The 22,574-nt window shown below is 41.9% G+C and overlaps 1 protein-coding gene and 1 long non-coding RNA gene across 3 annotated transcripts; one reads left to right on the top strand and one right to left on the bottom strand.

Annotated features, from left to right (window-relative positions):
- The first annotated feature begins 22 nt into the window (after positions 1 to 22).
- Positions 23 to 21,988, top strand: hspd1 (heat shock protein family D (Hsp60) member 1). 2 transcript variants are annotated; one of them, XM_033023702.1, is made up of 12 exons: positions 23 to 133; positions 733 to 909; positions 5,721 to 5,973; positions 10,818 to 10,900; positions 13,686 to 13,781; positions 15,176 to 15,269; positions 16,076 to 16,244; positions 17,092 to 17,191; positions 17,383 to 17,628; positions 19,774 to 19,948; positions 20,808 to 20,986; positions 21,378 to 21,988. In XM_033023702.1, the coding sequence occupies exons 2-12, from the start codon at positions 736 to 738 to the stop codon at positions 21,531 to 21,533; spliced, it is 1,725 nt and encodes a 574-aa protein (XP_032879593.1). In that variant the 5' UTR covers positions 23 to 133; positions 733 to 735; the 3' UTR covers positions 21,534 to 21,988. The 2 variants fall into 2 exon arrangements, with proteins under 2 accessions (XP_032879593.1, XP_032879592.1); XM_033023701.1 differs by lacking the exon at positions 23 to 133 and adding an exon at positions 216 to 363.
- Positions 6,720 to 18,474, bottom strand: LOC116975040. Its single transcript, XR_004412517.1, has 3 exons — positions 18,322 to 18,474; positions 10,618 to 10,620; positions 6,720 to 6,730 (listed from the first exon to the last, which is right to left on the bottom strand). It is a non-coding gene; the product is annotated as an uncharacterized LOC116975040 (long non-coding RNA).
- Positions 21,989 to 22,574: the final 586 nt, after the last annotated feature.

Below are 22,574 nucleotides of genomic sequence, written 5' to 3' on the forward strand. Positions count from 1 at the left end.
GAAATCGCACCCCTGAACGAGCATACGGGATAAACACAGCTTTGCTTTTAGCCCAGGGTTGGATTTTATTCCGGTGTTTTGCTGCTGAAGTCCAGAGATCTTTTTAATTGCTGCACTCAACTGGAATTTGTCGGTAAGACGCCAGCTTGCTTGGTGGCCAGGGATTTGAAGGGAGGGTGGTTGTAGACTATGCAGAGTGAGGGGCTGCGGCTGGTAGCCCGGCTGTTCACACACGTGTTCACGCAGGGCGAGTCGCAGCGGCAAGGATCTGGGATCGTGCAGTCTGCGTGTAGCTGCTCAACGCTCTTGTTGCAGAGCGTTTACTGTCTCACTTCTACCCTTAGACATACACAAATAGAATTAGTGAGTACGGCAGTTGTGCAATAGGTTTGCTAAATAATTATTGCTTTGGAATGAGTTTGTAATTGCAAAATGGGTGCAAATACGCAGTAAAATGAGCCAATGAATGAATCGGCGAAACCGGGGGGTTATTGCTATAATGTTGCGTTTTAGCGGGATCTGCAGTCGGACGCGTTTGCAAATGTTAATGTTCTTTAAGTGGGATGTTTGTGAATAGCATTTATTTAGTGTTTTTGTGCCTTTTTGATTTGACCTTGTGACGTGCGTGCCTTCACGACATGTGGGCCGGGGTTGCGCCGCATCTCTGCCCCCCCCCCCCGTCTACTCGTCGAGCTGTTTAACTTGTAAAACCATCGTCTTGTCCTCTTGCAGACAATGCTCCGTTTAGCGACCGCTTTGCGCCGAGTGCGACCTGTTTCACTGCTACTTGCACCTCGGCTCAGCCGAGCTTACGCCAAGGATGTGAAGTTCGGCTCTGAAGCCCGGGCTCTCATGCTGAAAGGTGTCGACCTGCTCGCCGATGCTGTGGCCGTTACCATGGGGCCAAAGGTAGTTAAAGTTCGGGCTTGCCACCAATGGATTGGCATTAGTAATGTTCTACCAGTTTAATCACAAACAAACTAAGACTACATTTTTGACGATTAAACTAAGTTTGATGTTGCCCTTCAGCCCATCACATCCATGTCCACCTTTTTTGCCCATCTACACGTCTCTTAAACATAGTGACTGTATATGATTTCACGTCTGTATGTGATTTCGCCATCTCTTCTGGCAAGCAAGTTCCAGATAAACAGGAGGTCTGGAGTAGCCAATGTTTCAGAAATAGATTTTGCTCGGATAAATTGGTAATGGAACTGCTGAAGGGAACTTGGAGCCTTGTGATTGTCGCAGCAAAACTCGAGCTCAAAAGGGGTAAGTGGTGGGTAATAGCAGTGAAGATTAAGTAATTGGTGAATCATTTGAATCTGCAACATTGTCTCTTTCTGCCGTTCAATTAAGTCAGCATGTGCTCACATTCACAAGTGGGCTCTGAGCTCTGCTGGCCACAGGTCCAATGTTCAGTTGTAATATAACAACCGTGAAGTAGTGTGCTTTTTTTTCGACTACTACTTGAAGTAGTGAGCTGTTTTAACCTGAGGGTGCATCACATAGATGTATTGCAAACATCGTTCAATTTTCTAAATCAAGATTACTGGGATGTTCCTGTGAATAGCTTCTCTCATATAGCACAGTGATTCCCAACCTGGGGCCATGGCAAATTTCAGGGGGGCCACAGAAAAATATGGGGATTTAGGGGGCCACAGGTTCAATGAAGGGGGCCACTTTTTTCCGCTAATAATGTCGGGGGGGGCACAGAAAAATTAAAGAGCCCAAGGGGGCCATGAACTAAAAAAGGTTGGGAACAAAGCTACCAAGTGAAATGCACTACCTCAGCTCACTCCTCTTCTGAGGCAGTTTTCTCCTCGTTTTTGAGCTCAGGATTTTTATTCTGGGTAAAATTCCAAGATTTGGGAGTCTTGCGGTTCATTCTTGAGAAGGGAGATTAAAAACTTCACAAATGGTGGATGAATCAATATCAGTGGATTTCTCCCTGCTGTTAATAGTTAAGCAGACTTGAATAATACCACTTTAGAATCAAATCCAGCGTGGATTAAAAAAAAGAGGTATAAATAGGGTAGATACCCAGAATACTTTTCCCATGGTATATATATCAAACACAAGAGTATGGTGATTTGAGGGAATAGTATTTTTTTACATAGAATGGTTGATATCTGCATCTTGCTGCCAGGGGAGATGGTGGCATCAGTTACAGTCACTGTAGATGGGCAATATGGATGTTTTTGGCCAAAGGGCCTGTTTCGGTGCTTTACAACCTTGCGCCATGTTAACCTCTGAATCATTGGGGGTTCTCCTCTGATTGATCTGTTTTTTCTGATGCCGGTTCCTTAGTTTGTAAAAGATGCAGTGCTTTAGTATTGATTTAGTTTGCACTAATCTCTTTTTAAATTTCCACTAATCTTCCTAGTTAAGTATCCAGCACAGTCACTGCCCACTTGCTGTGTTATCATTAACTGTAGTGTTATTAAGTTCAGTGGAAGTTCATTGGAGATTTTTAATTCACTAAGTTGTACGAATGCCTGGATGGATTCTGTTCTGGGCAATGGTTTGGGGTGAGAAGCTTTTCAGGTTTTCAAGAGCAGCAAAACTCTTCCTGACAGAAATCCAGTATGTTTGACAATAAAATTACACTGTGCAAAGCTGATTTGTGAACTCTTGAATTGTATGCAAACTGCAAACTGAGGATAATATAATCATAACTACCTTTGGAGGGAAATATCGAGGACAATTATTTTGTCATTTTTTATCTCTAATTCCCAAGTGACGAGCAGAAATCTATTTCAACTTCAGGTAAGTGACCTCATGAATGGTCAATCTGGCCACGTTGCTATCTTGACTCAGTAATTTTTATTAAGAGGCTATCTTTAAGCTCTGCCAAACCTTGCAAACTCTACTTCAAACGATGCCGTTCAAGGTCCATTTCTGCATAACTATAATTTATCATTGGCCTTCATGCCTTCCCAGCTCCCCTCCCCAGTCACAGAGATTGCTCTCTGGGGAAAAGACATCAGCACCTAGTGGAAGCGTGCTGTTGTTCCAGTAGTGCTCCAGCAACCGAATCCTACTGTGAAATTCCTTTGTCAGTGGCGCAGTTAGTGGAGTTGCTGCCTCGCAGCATCAGTGACCTGGGCTCAATCATGACCTTGGCTGCTGTCTGTGTTGAATTTGCACTTTCTCTCTGTTGCTGTGTGGGTGAGGAGCAGAACCTGAGCAGAGTTGATGGTGGAGGGAGAATAGAAATGAGAATGAGTAATTGACAGCTGGTGCAGGTTCAGTGAACCGAAAGGCCTGTTTCCATGCTGTGCCTCTTACTGATTAATGATCTAGATTGCGTCCCTGTCTGTTTCCAAGGGCAAATTGTGTTGAGTGGGAAAACATCTAAACATTGTTATATTCCATTGCAGATAAACATAAGTAAGAGTGTTATCTAGAGACACTGTATATCAATAATATATCACATTTTTGGAATAATCTGAAGATCTTTTTCAGTACACCACCGGCTCTTTGTCTATATATACTCAGCAAGCTCTTATAGCTTCACATAAACCAGATTGCCAGAATACCTAAATACAACCAATGTCCATTTGAGCAGTTAAGCCCTTTTGTTTTGTCTAAGAGCTGTTCTGTCTGCATTTTACAAAGAAAATGACGTGAAAATCAATGTAAGTCTTTTGAAGTTGGAGCTGGAAGCATTTGCGACAGGGAGCAAAGACAAGGCAGAACAGTCAAACTAGAAACTGTGGGTCTTTGTGGAAGAGACCCAAATAACCATCCAGAAATTCTCAGGATCCAAGAACCAAATCAAATGGAGGATAACTGTATGCCTGCTTTTAAAATAAAAAGGACATTGGAGAAAAGAAGAGTCTGATAACTTCCCATGGCCTGATAAGTTGCTTGAATGTGGGATTGTGGACCAACAACCTGTTTGGGCCAAGTCACTGAATATGTTTAAGACATATATGATTTCCAGGCATATTAAAGGATGTGGAAAGAGCAGGAAATGGTATTGCAATAGTGGGGAGAGAGTAAAATGCTGGAGTAACCCTGGGTCAGGGAGACTCTCTGGAGAACATTAATAGGTGGAGTTTCCAGTTGAGATTCTTCTACAGACTGATTTGGGGGGATGGGGGGGGGGGGGGGGAGTGAAGAAAAGTGGGAGAGAGGAGGGGCAGGACAGAATGTGTACGCAAGAACTGCAGATGCTGGTTTAAATTGAAGGTAGACACAAAATGAAGAAAGGTCTCGACCCGAAACGTCACCCATTCCTTGTCTCCAGAGATGCTGCCTTGCCTGTCCCGCTGAGTTGCTCCAGCATTTTGTGTAACTAGGGGCAGGGCAGAGACTGGCAAGTAATATAAGTGTGGGGTGGGGGGTTGATAGGCAGATGATTGGGCAAACGCCAGTGGTGACAAGGCAGAGTGATATAACAGGATTGAAGAGTTGCGATTGTGAACCAAGAGGAATGAATGTAGGTTGGGGAGGGAGATAAGTGTGATTCCAGATGGGGCACGGGAGGAAGATGGCGGGTGAGAAGGGGGTTGGGAGAATTCAATGTTCATTCCATTGGGTTTTAAAGTGCCCAAGCGGAATATGAGGTACTGTTACTCCAGTTTGCTGTGGCCTCACTCTGGCAATGGAGGCTCGGCCCAGGACACAGGGATCCTCATGGAGTTAAAATGGTTAGCAACCTGGAGATCCAGTGTCCACTTGGCAGAACATTAATAGGTGTTTGGCGAAGCAATTGCCAAGTCTACACTTGGTCTTGCCACATCGGGAGATGGTGCCAGTGTACGTTTGCAACAAGGACCATTGGACATAACCGAAGTAAAGAAAGGCATAGCTGCAACAGTGGGTCAACAATCATTGTTTGAAGGGTGGACAGGTCCAAAGAACTGAGTGGTCTGTTTTTATGTGTTTCTGGTACATTTTCAGTCCCTTCTATTGGAAAATAGTCAAAGAACTCTAAACTGCCAATCAGTTTTCAGTGAAAATGTTCTGTTCCCAACAGAGTGGTACATTCATTCAGGTTCAGTCAGCTATTAAGGTTATTTTTCCAGAGTGAATACATGTTCTTTTGTTGCTTGGATAGCAACCAATAGCAATTTATGACCTGATGACTGAGATTGCTGTTTCAAATTGACTAGTGTACGGATGAGCATTTTGCAAGAGGAGCGGTTATGGAAATGTCAGGGACTGTGCTGCCCTGCAGCAAAGGTTGGCACGGTTGAGGAGAAATGTCTTTAGTCAGAGGGTGGTGGATCTGTGGTATTCTGCCACGGAAGGCTGTGGAGGCCAAGTCAGTGGATATTTTTATGGCAGAGATAGATAGATAGATTCTTGATTAGAGCGGGTGTCGAGATTTTGGGGAGAAGGAAGGAGAATGGGGTTAGGAGGGAGAGATAGATCAACCATGATTTGAATGATGGAGCAGACTATATGGGCCGAATGGCCTAATTCTACTATCCCTTGTGTCCTTGTGGCGATGCCACTGGTAGGGCTGTTGCTCCAGCACTAGGATCCAGGGTTCAAACCTGACCTCCGGTGCTGCTGTCTGTGCAGAGAGTGTGAGGTTTTCTCTACATTACAAAACTCTACAGGTTGGCGAATCATTGTAAATTCACTCATCATGGGTAAGGGGGTGGAGGGGAGAATAAAATTGATGCTTAATAATTTCAATGCAGTATTGCTTCGATTCTGTGCAAGTGGATAATCAACCATGATTGCTTGTTGATTTTATCTAGGGTCGAACAATCATTCTTGAACAGAGTTGGGGAAGTCCTAAAGTGACAAAAGATGGAGTGACAGTGGCTAAAGCAATCGAGTTAAAAGACAAGTTCCAAAATATTGGTGCCAAGCTTGTACAAGACGTTGCCAACAACACAAATGAAGAAGCGGGTGATGGGACCACCACTGCAACAGTTCTTGCAAGAGCCATCGCTAAAGAAGGGTTTGAAAAAATCAGTAAAGGAGCTAACCCAGTGGAGATTAGACGAGGTTGGTTGAGATAATTGCATTGATTGCCAAATGTTTTATAATCTTTCAACCTAGGAATTCTATGCTAAATTAGATTTGAAAATCAAATATTGCATGTTTTACATAAATGTGTCTCTAATATATTTGAATATGGCAAACATTGTACCACAAACTAAAGCGAAACAAATGAAAAAAAAATGTTTTCATGGCCCTTCAATAAGTGAGATTGCACCTCAAATTTATGAAAATCTAAAAAAAAATCTGAAATAGAGGGTGAAGTTGTGGGAAACACTCAACGGGTCAGCCAGCATCTTTGGAAAGAAAATCATTTAACATTTCAGGTACGTGACCCTTCATTGGAATGGGACATTTAACAATCACGAGCCATTAACTGCTGCTCTTTCCACTGCCAATTCTCCTTGCCTTCTTTTCTCTGTCTGGAAGCCTTCCCTCTTCCTCCCTTGCAGTTTGCTTCAAAGCATGCATTTGCTAACGACTGTTCCCTTGGCAAATGCACAGGAAATAGATTGATGTGAACTAAAACACATTGTCTGCCTGAATTTGTGTAACTGTCTAGTAAGTGTGGAAGCATATTGGCATGGACGAGTTGGGCCGAAGGGCCACTTTCCATGCTGTATGGCTTTACAGATAGTCTGGTGTTTCATAAACATTATGTGATGAATTACTAATTAAGGAATAACATTTAAATTAAGAGCCATGCTGGTTTATACAAAAGGGCACAAAGTGCTGGAGAAACCGAGCAGGTCAAGCAGCAGCTCTGGGGAAATTATTCATGGGTAACAGAGGATGTACTTCCTACGGCAGCTGAGGAAGCACAATCTGCCACAGGCAATGATGGTCCAATCGTAGAGTCTGTCCTTACCTTCTCCATCATGGTCTGGTTTGGCTCAGCCACCAAGCACAACATCCGGAGGCTGCAGCGAATCGTCTGATCAGCTGAGAAGGCTATTGGCCTCAACCTGCCCCCCATTGATGAACTGTACACTGCAAGGGCCAGGAAGCGAGAGGGCAAGATCATCTCTGACCCATCTCACCCTGGCCACAAACTCTTTGAATCACTTCCCTCTGGAAGGCGACTCCGGACTGTCAAGGCTGCCACAGCCAGACATAAAAACAGCTTTTTTTCCCACGAGTAGTAGCTCTGGTCAATAACCAAAAATCTGTAGCCTCCTTTTGCTCTGGTATTTTACGTAATTCACAAATTTAACCGATAATGTTTTATTATTAATGTTTTATGTGTCATTCCTAACTGCCACTGTATGTCATGTCACTTGCGGACGGAGCACCAAGGCAAATTCCTTGTATGTGAATACTTGGCCAATAAACCTATTCATTAAGTCATTAAGTAACGTTTCAGGTCAGGTCCCTTCTTTAGTCCTGACCCAAAACGTCACCTGTCCCTGTCCGCCAGAGCTGGTGCCCGACCCGTTGAGTTACTCCAGCGTTTTGTGGATTTTTAAATGAACCCAGTAAAGGCAGATCTTGTGAGGATGGTGGCCATTCACTTGTGTTTCATGGTGACACCCAGGTCATAAGTACAGTAAAATTATTACAAATTAATATTTAATTTTTTTGTCTGATATCAACCAAAATAATAAATGTTACATCTGACCATTTGTGCTCCATGCGGTTATGTAAAGATGAATGTAAAGTGAGAGTAAGATTAAATCCATGCAGGGATTATTGCAGGAAGATTTTGTATTGTGGACATTGGGCAAAGGCGAGGCCCCATTGAATCTGAAAGTTAAGAGGCGATAGATGCTGGAAATATGCAGCAGACCAGGCAGCATCTATGGAAAGGGAAATGGTTCACATTTCTAAAATCATAGTGAGAGGAACAGAATGAGGTCATTCGGCCCATCAAGTCTACTCTGCCATTCAATCATGGCTGATCTATCTCTCACTCCTAACCCCATTCTCCTGCCTTCTCCCCATAACCTCTTGACACCCGTACTAATCATGAATCTATCTATCTGCCTTAAATATATCCAACTAATAGATCCATCTTCAAAACTGGGAAAGTGAAAAGACAGTTAGATTTATATGTAGAGGTCGTGGGGGAGGATATATCTGACAGCATAGTCAGCATTGCCCAGGTGAACACTATAAAACTCAGGATCCTCTGCGATTCCCTCTTGTTTTTATCTGGTTGACTTTATTCTTTATTGAGATTGCTATGAATTTTAGTGATCTTTGCTGGTGTGTTCATGATAAATATATATTTTTAAAAAGAGTCTGTAGAAGGGTCTCGACCCGAAACGTCACCCATTCCTTTGCTCCAGAGATGCTGCCTGTCCCGCTGAGTTGCTCCAACGTTTTGTGCATATCATATATTTTAAGCCCTGTCTCCCACTTTCCATTAATATTCTAGAACCAATTAAAATATAAACCCCTTGAATAGTGCCCAAATTATGAGCCAAAATTTGTTTTCCTTGCAACTCCATCCTTCGACACCAGGTGTCAGTGTTGTACCTCTTCTGTATACACTCCATTCCTTGAATTTTCTTATGGCCTGGTGATCAAAATTGAAACATGATTTTGACTCCGTCAGCAGACACTGTGCAGCTGCCCCGTGAGAATTACCTGATTGGCTTATCTTTTACTTAGTTTATTGCTGTTGGCAGCCCTTCCCTGCACAGACTCGTTCTTCTGGTTGGATCCCTTCTAAATTGATTTGCATTCTTCAAGGAGTGCTTGCCATGTATTTTCATCAAACATTGAATTCCATTTGTCCAGTTTCCGGATTCTCTCAAATTTGGAGATCCATGGTTGCATTTTCTCTGTCTGAACCCCTCTCACTAGATATCCCTCTGCGATATCTTTATAGTTAACTCCCCTAGAATAGCAAGGAATACATCTCACTAAATTCTGGCTGCCCGTTAGGTGTTCTTCGCCCTCTTGCCTACGTCGTTCCAATTCGGGATGCAGGCCGATTACCCAAGTTAAATCTTGACCTCCGATTTCCCCTGTGATCACGTGGGCTTCCACTTGGATCGCAATGCCAGAGGAGTGTTCACGCGGACATGTGAGAGAGGAGCCCTGTGACAATGTCCAGTTGGTGGGGTTACTGTTAGAGCTGGAATTCACTCAAATCAGCCCGGTAACATCCTTTGTTAGAAGACAATGTGAAAATCCCTTAAATGTGCCCAGATCTTGTACAAAGTTCAGGTAGCTGTCAGATTCAGAGGCACTTGAAGGTTGTTGTGAAATAGAAAGATGCTGATAAACACAGGAAGGAGATGTAATTGTTCAGGTAACGCAGTCATTTTTATTGCAAAATAGAAATTTAGACATAATTTCCGAAATTTTGTGATTTGTAAAGTGCTATGATAAACATCTGATTCCTTGGGCATGATGGAATTGATCCTTAGCACAATGTTCTCTGTTCACCATTGGGTTTTGTTGCATTCAGTTGTCTCTCTTAAATCTTTTGCGTAAGTGTGGGGTAGAACACGTGCTGAGTTTTATTGCAAAATCTTGCATCAGTCAAGTTTTTGAACTCGCCAATTACTGCGTTACATTTGGAATGGGAATTGCAACCATTGGCTGGAGCTGATAGTAAAATATCCTGGCAGCACCATCTAGTGCTAGAAGGGAATACTACAAGGATTTCCACTATGACTTTGCACCAAAAATGCCCATCGATTTTTTTTTTGGTGACCTTTGCTAGCATTATATTTAACTTAAAAATCACCTTTCCATGGGATTTTAAAATATTGCTCTTATTTTAAATAATAGATACTTTTGTTTTCCACCATTTATTATAAAGTGAACGGCTACATTTTGAAATGTGTTACAAATTAGAATATTAGCTGTAAATATGTAAGAAAAACAATCCAAGATTGCTCAAAACAAAATGCTTTATTAAAATCACTAATAGAAAAAAAGGAACTTAGAAGCCAAAGTAAACTTGTAGGTGATTGGGAAGGAGAAAGTTCTACAATTGCTAAATCTTTCTTTAGTGAACTTGGTTTCCCCCCCCCCCCCCCAGCTCCTTGCCTTTCACCCCACCAGCTTCTGCATCCAACACATTATTCTCACATCTCCCCTTCACCATGATCCCATCACTAATCGCTTTTCATCATCAGCATTTCTGCTTTCCACAGAGAGTTGCTCCAGCACTTGGACCCTTGAAATGTTACAAAAATTAACCCTGGATCTTTACTGTTGAATTGTTTAATCTTAATGGTAGTGTTTAGAAATTGTGTGCAATGCTAGGTTCAGGAGAGCGTGTAAAAGCCACAAACAAATTGGCTGCTCAGAGTGTTTTGGGAACATGATGGTGAGCGTGAGAAGTGATGCAAAAACACAATAATATTGACGTCCTGAATCTTGATAAAATCTGTTTTTAAGAAATAAACGATAAGCAGGAACTGCAGATGCTGGTTTAAACTGAGGATAGACATAAAATTCTGGAATGACTCAGCGGGACAGGCAGTATCTGTGGAGAGAAGGAATGGGTGATGTTTCACGCCGAGACCCTTCTTCAGACTAAAGACTGGTGGGGTGTAAGCTAAGGGGCTGGGAAACTCGGAGCGAGAGCAGAATTACAGGAGGAGGGGGTCCAAGTTTACTTTTTAAAAAGTTAGCAGTTTTAGAACTTTCTTTCCAATTTGTTCTTACACGTTAACTTTGGCTTCCAACTTCCTTTTTCTATTAGTGATTTGAGCACTTCAGACTGAAGAAGGGTCTCGACCCAAAACGTCACCCATTCCTTCTCTCCAGAAATGCTGCCCGAGTTACTCCAGCATTTTGTGTCTATAAAACATGTAACGGGTTGGCAAACTGCGTAAGGAAACGATTACGCAAACTGCCATTGGATATGATTTGTGCTCTTCTTACAGGTGTAATGCTGGCTGTAGATGTTGTAATTAATGAGCTGAAAAAAATGTCCAAACCAGTTACAACTCCAGAAGAAATTGCTCAGGTATGTTTTCAGTAAGAAATACTTCATGCCCCTAAGAATGTTTTGGGAATTAAGGTTCTTTTTTTGTACTCTGAATGTTAAATTAGCATTTTTAAGTTACTGTTTTAAATATTACTGCATAAATAGCACTCACCCTGCCTAACATTGATGTAAGATACAGCACACATATTCAGCTGGACAGTATGGCATTACTGAAAAATAAATAGGACTTTGAAGGGGCTTTACAGGGTAGTTGTTTGCAGGCTGCTTCTGTCAACAAAGGCTCTGAAAGTAGGGGTGAGATAAGGCACATTATTTGCAACTAAGATACAATTTTCCATGGTTGAGAAATCTAACACTCGTCACCCAGCAGGCTTGTGTAGTTTGAGATTTAATATATTGCAAATCGAGATTGAATTTTGGGACTTTAGGGAATTGAGTGGATGGATATCGAGAGGGGTAAACACCGGTACTAATCAAGAATCTATCTCTGCCTTAATGTCCATTGACTTGGCCTCCTCATCTCCTTACTAAGGAACGTCCTTTAATTCTGAGGCTATGACGACAGGTCCTAGCCTATCCCACTAGTACAGATAGACATAATTACATAACTACAAGAACTTGCATGTAAACATTTGTGTGACTCAATGTATGCAGCATGTATTTTGCTTCACACATAGAATTTTCATGTCAGTTACTTTAGCTTTGTAATTAAGTCTACGTGTATATAGGAAACAATAACCCATCTTTGGTAAGTGAACACGGTAAAATTACATGTTGCCCCATTTTGTCTGTTGTATCAAAATATATTTGCTTTAGTTTTTCCTGCATACATTTGGAGAGACTAATTTCATGGGACTTTTTAAAGTAAACCTATGGGGTCATCACAAGGTACCCATTTCTGATGAAAGAAAATACAATAAATGTGAACACAAGTCTAATAGTGTATACTGGGATTGGGAACGGAGGTAACCTCCCATATCTCTATATTATTTTTTCATATCCTTCGTTATCAAGTGGCTTTCTATCTCTGCCTTGAAACAATTCAAAGACTCGTCTTCCACGGGCCTTTGAAGCAAATTCAGTCAACTCTCAGCCCTCAAGGAAATTTTATCTTGTCTATCTTAAATGGGTGACCACTTATTCTTAAACAATAGTTCCTTGTTCTAGCATCTTCCACATCAGCCTCCTCCAGCTCTCACAGGATGTTATGTTTTGCTGACTTGAATGTTACTGACTTGAATGTGGATTACCTTGGACGCTGCTTGATTTTGCCAAATGTTTTCTGTTTTTATATCTGATTTGAAGCTTACTAGAAAAGAAAAGTGAAATGTGCTCTGAAGCTTTGGTTTTAAAATTCCCCTATAGTTAAAGCATTCGCAATATAATAAAATGCTTGAAGTGACAGACTCCTTTTCTGTACTTTCTACAGGTTTTTGATTAAATTTTGAAAGAATGGACTAAATGCATCCCCTCTCTTGTTCTTTTCCCAATTTTATGTGAAGCTCACATCAGCAAGCTCTTCTGGTGCTGTTGTTTCACCAGAATTTCAGAATGACCCTCAGTTCCACCAGCTTCATGGTTTGCAGTTAAATCCCACCACTTTTAATTTCCCTTCCTTTTCCTTGAGAGACATGAACATTGAATTCTCACAATTCTGTTAGCCCTTGCTGTCTCCTCCCCTTCCTAACTCTCCCTCAGCCCTCGAGCTCCTCCTCATTTTTCCTTTCTTCTCCCCCCCACCCCCCATCATCTGAAGAAGGGCTTCGGTCCGAAACGTTGCCTATTTCCTTCGCTCCATAGATGCTGCTGCACCCGCTGAGTCTCTCCAGCATTTTTGTGTACCTGTCTCTGGGATATGTCTTTAGTTTAGTTTAGAGATACAGCGCGGAAACAGGTGCACCGAGTCCACACCGACCAGCGATCCCCGCACATTAACACTATCCTACACACACTAGGGACAATTTACATTTATACCAAGCCAATTAATCTACAAACCTGAGGTAGACACAAAAGAGCTGGACTAACACAGCGGGACAGGTAGCATCTCTGAAGAGAATGATGAGTGACGTTTCGGTGTGGAGACCCTTCCGTGTGATTCCAACCTACAACCCTGGGAGTTGTTGGGAGTGTGGGAGGAAACCGGAGATCTCGGAGGAAGGTCACGGAGAGCACGTACAAACTCCGTGTAGACAGCACCCGTAGTCAGGATTGAACACCGGTCTCTGGCGCTGTGAGGCAGCAACAACCGCTGTGCCGCCTTGCTGCCTATATTTTAGTTGCCCTGTGACGCGTGACAATAAGTTCTCTTCGCCCATGCTCAGTGCTTCGGTCCCAAATCACTGACTTCTACAGCTTTCTTTATTCCACATTCTTTACACAGAAGAAATCTGATTGAAACTGCAGATGATTTTAACCTCCCCAAGGTCTTCCTGTCTAATTCCCATCTTCAACACTGGCATTCTATGTACAAAGTACAAAAGTCTCTTATTGTGTCAAGTATTGACCTGACATTCCCTTGGCACTGGTGCTGTTCAATAACGTAACTTTAGGACCCTGTTGTCTCCATAAATGGGCAATGTTGCAGTGTTGGGTCCCAAGCAATTCTAGATCAGTAATTTTAATGTGTGGATCCTTTCTATTGCCATTGTAGTTAACACAGGTTTGTTTACAGTAGAAATGCAGCTTAATTTGACTTGTTAGTACGTCTGTTATACATGAAATCCTGAGTGACTAAAATATTATAAGTTGTGTCTGTAATCATCTTAAAACTCATATGATCACCGTTCTTGACTCTCTTTCCTAGGTGGCTACTATTTCAGCTAATGGCGATAAGGAGATTGGTGACCTTATCTCTGATGCAATGAAAAAGGTTGGACGCAAAGGTGTCATCACCGTCAAGGCAAGTACTTGAGAGTTATGGAAAAGGGAAACGGGTTAATTTTGAAATTGAGCCACGGTGAATTTTGGTGGTGTTAGATGGGAGCTTGCAAAGATTGATTGAAGTGGGTTGTTTGCAGGCAAAGGGTCATCCAGTGAGTGGGAGGGTTTAGAAAGTCAGTCAGTGAGAGTATCTCTGTGTGTTTCTGTCACAGTGAAGGGCAGGGCAGCCAGGAGTCGGGTAACTCTAGGTGACGGCAGATATTGAGAATCTGGCCAAGGAAATGAAGGCGTGGGGCAGATCGGAGGAGCTGGGATCAAGTGAATCCCTGGGGGAGTACACGGGATGCAGGAGTTACACTTGAGGAAATGAGGAGGACCAAACTGAGGCAAGAGATAGTTTTGGCGGAGAAGATTAAGAAGAATCTGAAGAGATTTGATGTGTATTTTGGAGAACAGCACAACTCGGGAGAGAATAGTGACCCTCGAAGACCAAAGTGGGCGTTTTTGTGTGGAGTCGCAGGAGATGAGCAAAGTCATCAATGAATATTTCTCCCCATGGATATGATTACTGGGGAACTGGGGGGTGGAGTTAATGGGGACATTGTGGAGATAGTCTGCGTTATAGTAGAAGAGGTGCTGAATGTTTTAAAATGTAAGAAGCTAGATGAATCTCACTATCCTGACCAGACATATACAAGAACACTGGGAAGTTAGATGAGAAACTGTAGGGACAAGGAACTGCTGGTGCTGGTTTACAAAAAGAAAAGATGTGTTCTAGAGTAACTAAGTGAGTCAGGCAGCATCTCTGGAAAACGTGGGTAAGTAGCGTTTTGGGCCAGGACACTTGTGGAATATATGCATCGCAGGTGATCACTGAGGGTGCTTAATATGGCTTTATTTAAGGACTTCAAAGAAAAACCTGGTAACGTTAGACCAGTAAGCTTCACAAGATAAGCAACTTGAGGAGGATGCGTTTGGAAAGACTGGGTTGATAAGACATGCTCAGTACAGTCACCAGTGGGGTATGAATTCAGGTCATGAGTGCCATAGATCTCGTGAAGCAAATCTTTTTCCTTAGGTTATAAAATTAGAGAGGAGAGGTTTAAGATGAGAGGGGAAATATTTAGTGGAACTCTTCACACACGGTGGTATGTTTATAGAATGAACTGCCAGAAGTGGCTGAGGCATGTACAATAACAAGGTTTATTAAAAAACGTTTTGACAGATATATAAATAGGAACAGCTTGGAGGAATGTGATCAAATGGGACAGGTTTGGATTGGCATTTACGAGTTGGGCCAGAGTGCTGTTTGACTCGAGTGTACCGTTGAAATATTTAAACGTTGCTGGGAGAGAAGTGGACAATTCTCTTGAAGAATATTTTAACAGTTTTGTTACATGTTTTCTAAAACAGGATGGCAAAACACTTCACGATGAGCTTGAATTGATTGAAGGAATGAAATTCGACCGAGGTTATATCTCTCCTTACTTCATCAATGCGGCTAAAGGTATATTTTTTAGGCCTGTAATTGGCTTCTACTTTATTCTTGGAGTTTGCTGCAAAAGTGCCCAGAAAAGGAAGCTGCACAGAAACTCAAATAATGTTGTCCTTGCATGCTTTGGGTGTTGACTCGCATAATGTGCACTTTTTCATTCTATGCCACTATTCATTCGTAATCCCTTGGGATAAATCCCAGTGCTCTATATATATATAAAACAGTGAGAATCATTATGTGAACTGCAGTGGCACTACCTGAGGATAACTGGGAATGAAAAGTGCTGGTTTTGTTGGTAACACCCATATCTTCAGAATGAATGTGTAGGAAGGAACTGCAGATGCTGGTTTGCACTGAAGACACACAAAATGGTGGAGTAACTCAGTGGGACAGGCAACATCTCTGGCCTTCTCTCCAGAGGTTCTGCCTGTCCTGCTGAGTTACTCTGGCATTTTGTGTCATCTTTAGAATGAATGTCCTTTGTGTTAGCTTAGTGAATCTCTGTAAAGGGTTGAACCATGAAGATGCCTTCATCTTATCCATACTGCATGTCTCCCCATTGTTTTAAATGCGACACCATTGACTTAGCAACCATGCCAACTTGGGATAAGTTTTTTTGTGTCACTATTTTGCCACTGTTTGTATCAACATTTGGATTGGTTTGATCCTTTGATCACATGAATCCCTTTCTCCTCCTCCCTGTGAGAGGATCTTGCTCATGTCTGTACTTGATATTGGAATTTGAACACGCCAATCTTTTCCCAGCTGCCGAATTGATCAAATTTCGACAACTTGAATACATGTTTTACATTTCACAGGCCAGAAATGTGAATTCCAAGATGCATACCTTCTACTCAGCGAAAAGAAAATCTCAAATGTGCAGTCTATTGTGCCAGCGTTGGAGATCGCAAATACCCACCGTAAACCACTGGTGATCATCGCTGAAGATATTGATGGAGAAGCACTCAGCACATTGGTGCTGAATAGGTTCGTTTACCAGTCTTAACTTAAGCTGCAATTTACAAAACAGCACATTTTGGGTTTTTATTTGTACTTTGAGGGTGAAACAATTTATTTTTAAACGCTAGCGGGCCTGCTCGGGTTTAAACACTGAACCAGGCCGAAGCTTGGGACTGCTGAAGCCAAACTGAAGGGTTGGTCCTGGGACAAAGACTATGCAGGAGGATGTTGGGGTCCAGACTGCCTCAGATATCCCAGCTCTCATATTGGGAATTCTGCCCACAGAACCCATGCTGGGTTGACCTGCAGTCAACGCTGTAGTCTAGTGGAAGTAAATAGGAAGGAACAGCTCCATGGAAAAAGTCAACTTATTTGATATAATCCTGATCAAATAATTTTGGATTTTAAAGGCATTCTGGAAATATTTTTAATGTTTGTGTCGGGTCTTCATAAACAATTGGAGCAACAGCTTTGAGGGTCGGTGGTGTGGGATGGAGTCCCTGCAGTTGCCAAAGCCCCTCTGGGAGTGTAGTTGGCCACCTGTACTCAGTGGACCACTCTTACTTTATATATTACAGGCTGACTGCCTGCCTTCCAGAGAATCATTGTGTGCAGGACCATGTTGAATTACAAGATCTTCCATTAATTCATAAATCACCAATATGAGCGAAGTAACTGGATTAATAGAATATATTATATTTATGGTTTTTTACAATCAGGATAATGGTTAATCTTAGGTGAATTGGGCATGTTGTGTATTTGTGGAGAAGCTAGCAGCATTGCTTTCTTAGTTTTCTGCTTCTGAAATAAATTATTGTGATTAATACCAGTTAATTGAATCCATGAAACTTAAGTTTTCTCACCTAATCTTCAGGCTGAAGGTTGGCTTGCAAGTTGTTGCTGTAAAAGCACCTGGATTTGGTGACAACAGGAAGAACCAACTAAAGGATATGGCCATTGCCACCGGTGGTACAGTAAGTAGTCCTACCTTTAGTTTCTACACGTGCGCAGAGACCACGGCTTTTAACTATATTCACAGTTAATCCTAAAATTCCTTTGACGTTGCAAAACTATTTTTGTGCACCTCAAGAACAAGCAAATCACACGGGTCTTGTGAATGGATAGGTTTTACTGTAGGCTGATTTTCCAATTGTGGTCCTTGTAGGTATTTGGGGATGAGGCAATTGGCCTGAATGTGGAGGACGTGCAGGCTCACGACTTTGGTAAAGTTGGTGAGGTGGTCGTGACCAAAGATGACACCATGCTCCTGAAGGGAAAAGGTGACAAGGATGCAATCGAAAAGCGCATTGATGAAATTACAGAAACATTGGACGTTACCACAAGTGACTACGAGAAGGAAAAGCTAAATGAAAGGCTGGCTAAGCTATCAGATGGTGTGGCTGTGTTGAAGGTAACATATTTAAGTTTAATAGATATTAATTGTCATGAATTTATTAGCCAATTATGTAAACATACAAGGAATGTCGTACAAAAAAGCAACAAGATTCATATCCACATAAAGCAAAGACTTAAAGAGGCGCTACAGCTGCGTGTGAGAATCCCCAAGCGGAGACCCACAGTCATCAGTTCAATGTCCGGGCCACACGTGCACTCCTTCACCGCGATCTGATCAGAGTTGTACCGACTGCTGTCACTCTCTCTGCAGTCCCAGTCCGCCCGAACATAATACTAACAACTAAACTAAAAGTACACTAAAAATATACAAGTAAACAGACCAAAAGAGCAAAAGAAGAAAAAGACGAGACAGGCTGCTGACGAGGCTGCCATGTACGGCACCACCCGGTGGAGAATCTGTTAAATGCACTCTGGTGCATGAATATATCATACAATTGTCATGTGAATGTATATTTGGATTGACTTGATGCCCGTTGCTCTGGGATTAATGGTTGAAAGGGATATAGGTTTCAGTCCCCTCAACCAGGGATTTAGAAATGTGGCTGATTGGGGTTTTACCATAAATCTCAATCCAAAATTCCAAAAACATTTTCCAAACCTTGGTTCTAGGCTACAAATTCAAACATAGTTGGGCAGATCCTAAATAACATGTACTGGCCACTTTTGAGTTCTAATTGTTGGAATAAACTGCAGAGTGCTTATTTTAGAGATGTAGTATGGAAACAGACCCTCCAGCCCATCAGGCCTGCATTGACCATCAATCACCCATTCACACTAGTTCTGTCATTCCACTTTCTTAGCCACTCCTTACACACAAAGGGGAATTTACAGAAGCCAATGAACCTACAGAACTGCATATCTTTGGGATGTGGGAAGAAACCAGAGCATCCAGAGGAAACCCACACGATCACAGGGGGAATGCGCAAACTCCACACAGACAGCAGCCGAGATCAGAATCAAACCTGGGACTATGAGGCAGCAGCTCGACCAGCTTTTTTCCCAGTTGATTGTCAAATGTGATTTTTTTTTAATTTTCTGCCACATAGCACTTTGTTTTGACAATGCCATTCGTACTGAATCATCAGTTAGTTCCATGCATGCCATTCTTACTGAGTCATCAATTAGTTTCATGTTTGCTTTGGAAAGAGTGGGAAACTGGCCAGTATATGTTGCTAAACAAAGAGATTGTGGGTTCCTTTTCGTTGAGGTTCTGCAGGCACGGCAAGCAGTCATGAAGTTCAGTAGCTTCGCCTACATTGCAAACAAGTTGGTATTCAAGAATATCTTGTTACCATTATGTAGTGTCTTGAAGCCATTGACTACTAAAGTAAATATTCCCAGTAATACACCAACCCACGTCATTCAAGATAGACATAAAATGCTGGAGTGAAAAGGAATGCGTGATGTTTCAAGTCCAGGCTCTTCTTCAGACTTTTCATTTATCTTTTTAGATGGTTCTTAATAGTAAAATAAAATACCCAATTAACCAGATACATTTAAATTGAAGATAAGAACAAGATTTCCAAATAATGGGATTGTGAATTATCTTGGTCTTTCACTCGAGGGGAGATTGAATTGCTTTTCTAGGAGAAATCTAATGTGGAAGACTGGGAATTGGAATTAATTAATTAAGGGTGGCAGAGTGGTGTAGCTGGTACAGTTGCTGCCTCACAGCTCCAGAGACCCAGGTTTGATCCTGACCTCGTGCTCTCTGTGTGGAGTTTGAGTCTTCACTTGGTGGCTGGGTGGGTTTGCCCCCACATCACCCAAGAATGTGGGTTTGTAGGTTTATTGGCACAAAATGTGTATGGAGTGGATGCAAAAGTGGATCAATTAACCTGCAAACCCACACGTCCATGAGATGCAGGAGGAACCCAGAGAAAGCCACTTGGTCACGAGGCCCAGATCGTACCCGGGTGTCTCGTGCTGTGAGGCAGTGGCTTTACTAGCTGCACCACTGTTCAGATTTGCATGATAGAAAATTCCATTTATTTGAGTCATTCAAAATTGATGCTTTGACTTGGAACAAAGGAAAAGGGGTTCATGACATCAGGAAAATGATTTTCACTCAATCATGATTTTTATTCAAGCAAGAGTAGTATTAATTTTATACCTTAACCCATTTAACGTTGTGATTTAGATTGGTGGTACCAGTGATGTGGAGGTGAATGAGAAGAAAGACAGAGTAAATGATGCACTCAATGCCACTCGAGCTGCTGTGGAAGAAGGGATCGTTCTTGGTGGTGGATGTGCTTTGCTGCGGTGTATTCCAGTATTGGATGCTCTCACGGCAATCAATGAAGATCAAAGAATTGGTGAGTGGTATCATTCACTATCGAAAACATTCCGTCATAAAGCATGAAAACGGCCCTTTTGTCCCATCATATTCATGCCCCGAGTAATCTTGTTGCATTTGTGCCCATATCCCTCAAGCTTTCCTATCCAAATGTCTTTTAAATGTTATTGTAACTATCTCACCTGGCAGCTTGCTCCATATCCATTGCCCTCTGGGTGAAAGAAATTAAACATGGCCTCCATTAAATCTTTTCCATCTCAACCCAAACCTACATGATTACTCAATGTTCTGGGAAAAATACTGTGCATTTATCCAGTGTATCAATTCACACACCTTTCCCTGTACGATCACCTCTCTGCCCTTTAAGGAAGACTTGGGCTTTCCAGCATCTCCCTGCATCTCAGGCCCTCGAGTCCTGTTTGTTGCTTTTTATATTAAAACCACTAAGGTTGTGGCCCAAGGTTTTGTTAGATGTACCTTATGGATTGTACCAAAACAGTGACTTGATCAACTGGACTCTTCCATAGCTCTGAAAACATTCAATAGAAATTTAGGTGGTGCACATTTTTTTGTACCAGCTGTTTAAAATAGATGTGTATATCAACTGATATATATTTATCTCTCTATGGGAGGCCCACAAGCGATTAGCTGTCACCAAAAAATGTGTAGGTCTGTCTTTTGAGCTGTGTTGGATCATTTTTGCTTCAGGCAAGCATTTGCTTGGAACCATTGGTTTGCATTTAGCACTTCCCAATAAACTCTCAAATACAGGCCAGTTCTTTGCATGTTGAAATACTGGAATTTGTCATCTTTCTGTGATCTATTGCCTTGCAGGAATCATGAAAAAGTAATGCTTTTTTTAAACTTTGTTTCAACAGGAATTGCAATTGTTTCAAAGGCTCTGAAAATACCTGCCATTACAATTATCAAAAATGCTGGAGCTGAAGGGAGCTTGATTGTGGAGAAAATCATGCAGAGTCCACCAGACATTGGCTATGATGCAATGACTGGGGAATTTGTAAAGATGGTGGAGAAAGGAATTATTGATCCCACTAAGGTAGGGCTGGGTCTTGGCATATATTGCGTAACTATGATTTTTGCATTCAGCCCCCAAATGTTGTTATGCCCTGGTTAAAAGTCCTATAATGGTCAATTATACTTTATTGTCCAGTGAAATGCATTGCTTTGCATACAACCCAATTTAAAATCAAACAGCTGACCTCACCTCGGCAGTACACGTTGCCACAGGAACTGACAAAGTCACAAAAATTCTCCAAAGAGTCCGATCTTCTGCATTATTTTGGATGCTGAAATCCCCATTCCCCCCCCCCCCCCCCTCCCAAATTCTCAATGATTCTGAGCTGCATTGAGCTCTGTTTTGACCAGAAGGGAAGTAACTCGTCTTGTCCTGGGTAGAGAGTGACCCATGTAATTATTTTCACTTTCAGGTTGTACGGACTGCCTTGATGGATGCAGCTGGAGTTGCCTCTCTCCTAGCCACAGCCGAAGGTGTAGTTACAGAGCTTCCAAAAGATGAGAAGGCACAAGGAATGGGGGGTATGGGTGGCATGCCTGGTGCTGGTATGGGAGGTGATATGTTTTAATTCCCTTGCTGCAAGGTTTACTATGGCCTGAGGTGACTGCTTGTATGGTCTCAGTGCAATGGCTGCTCCGATGGAAGACTACAAGAGAGACATGACTATGAACCAAGCTTTACGGAAACTCTCATCATTGAAATATTTGTAATTAAGTTGATCTCAGTTGGACTGTGCTGGATCTCAAATAACTTGTTGACTGCCCTCATTGTCAGTGCTAAGAATTGTAATTTATTTTGTATTCTGAATAAAATCAACATTTGTACATTCCTGGAAGTACTGAATGTGAAGATGTTACTTATTGATTTTATTGTAACAGTATTGTGCTGACAATCTTTTAAAGGCACAGGTAACAAATGATCAAGGGAGGTTTTCTGTGAAAAACAACTGATCTATATACCATCCAGTACAGTACAAAATATCATGTAACATTGCCTTAAAATAAAAGCAGATAGTTACCTTTATGTTCTGTGACTTCATTCTGGGGGAATTAACTATACCTGTCAATTTGAATCCCCAACTCTTATTGGATTCATTAGCATGATTCTAAAAACTACACATTAACAAATACTTTACAGAACAGATCATGCATGGTTTCAATGAGTTCACTATTTGAAGTGCCCTCTATAATATTTGGGACAAAGACCCATTATTTATTTGCTTCTGTACTGCACAATCTCATGTGGTTAAAGAGCACATTGTCAGATTTTATTAAAGGCTATTTTTATACATAGTTCCCCCCCATTTCAGGGCACAATGATGTTTGGGACACAGGCTTCTGTAATTGCTCAGGTGTGTTTAATTACCTCAATGCAGGTATAAGTGAGCTCTTAGCACCCAGTCTTTCCATCATCTTTGGAAACTTATTGCTGTTTATCAACACAAGGACCAAAGTCATGTCAAAGAAGCCATTATGAGACTGAGAAATAATAAAACGTAAACCTTAGGCTTACCAAAATCAACTGTTTGGAACATTTTGTTAAGAAGAAGAGCTTACTAATCGCAAAGGGACAGGCAGGGCAAGGAAGATCTCCACAGCTGATGACAGAA

This window comes from Amblyraja radiata, chromosome 7 (assembly GCF_010909765.2).
Source record: "Amblyraja radiata isolate CabotCenter1 chromosome 7, sAmbRad1.1.pri, whole genome shotgun sequence".
NCBI lineage: Eukaryota > Metazoa > Chordata > Chondrichthyes > Rajiformes > Rajidae > Amblyraja > Amblyraja radiata.

Coding starts and splice junctions, on each gene's coding strand:
- hspd1 (XM_033023702.1), top strand. CDS start 736: ATGCTCCGTTTAGCGACCGCTTTGCGCCGAGTGCGACCTGTTTCACTG. Junction 15,270..16,075: donor CTTCATCAATGCGGCTAAAG/GTATATTTTTTA, acceptor TACATTTCACAG/GCCAGAAATGTGAATTCCAA. Junction 17,192..17,382: donor CCATTGCCACCGGTGGTACA/GTAAGTAGTCCT, acceptor TGGTCCTTGTAG/GTATTTGGGGATGAGGCAAT.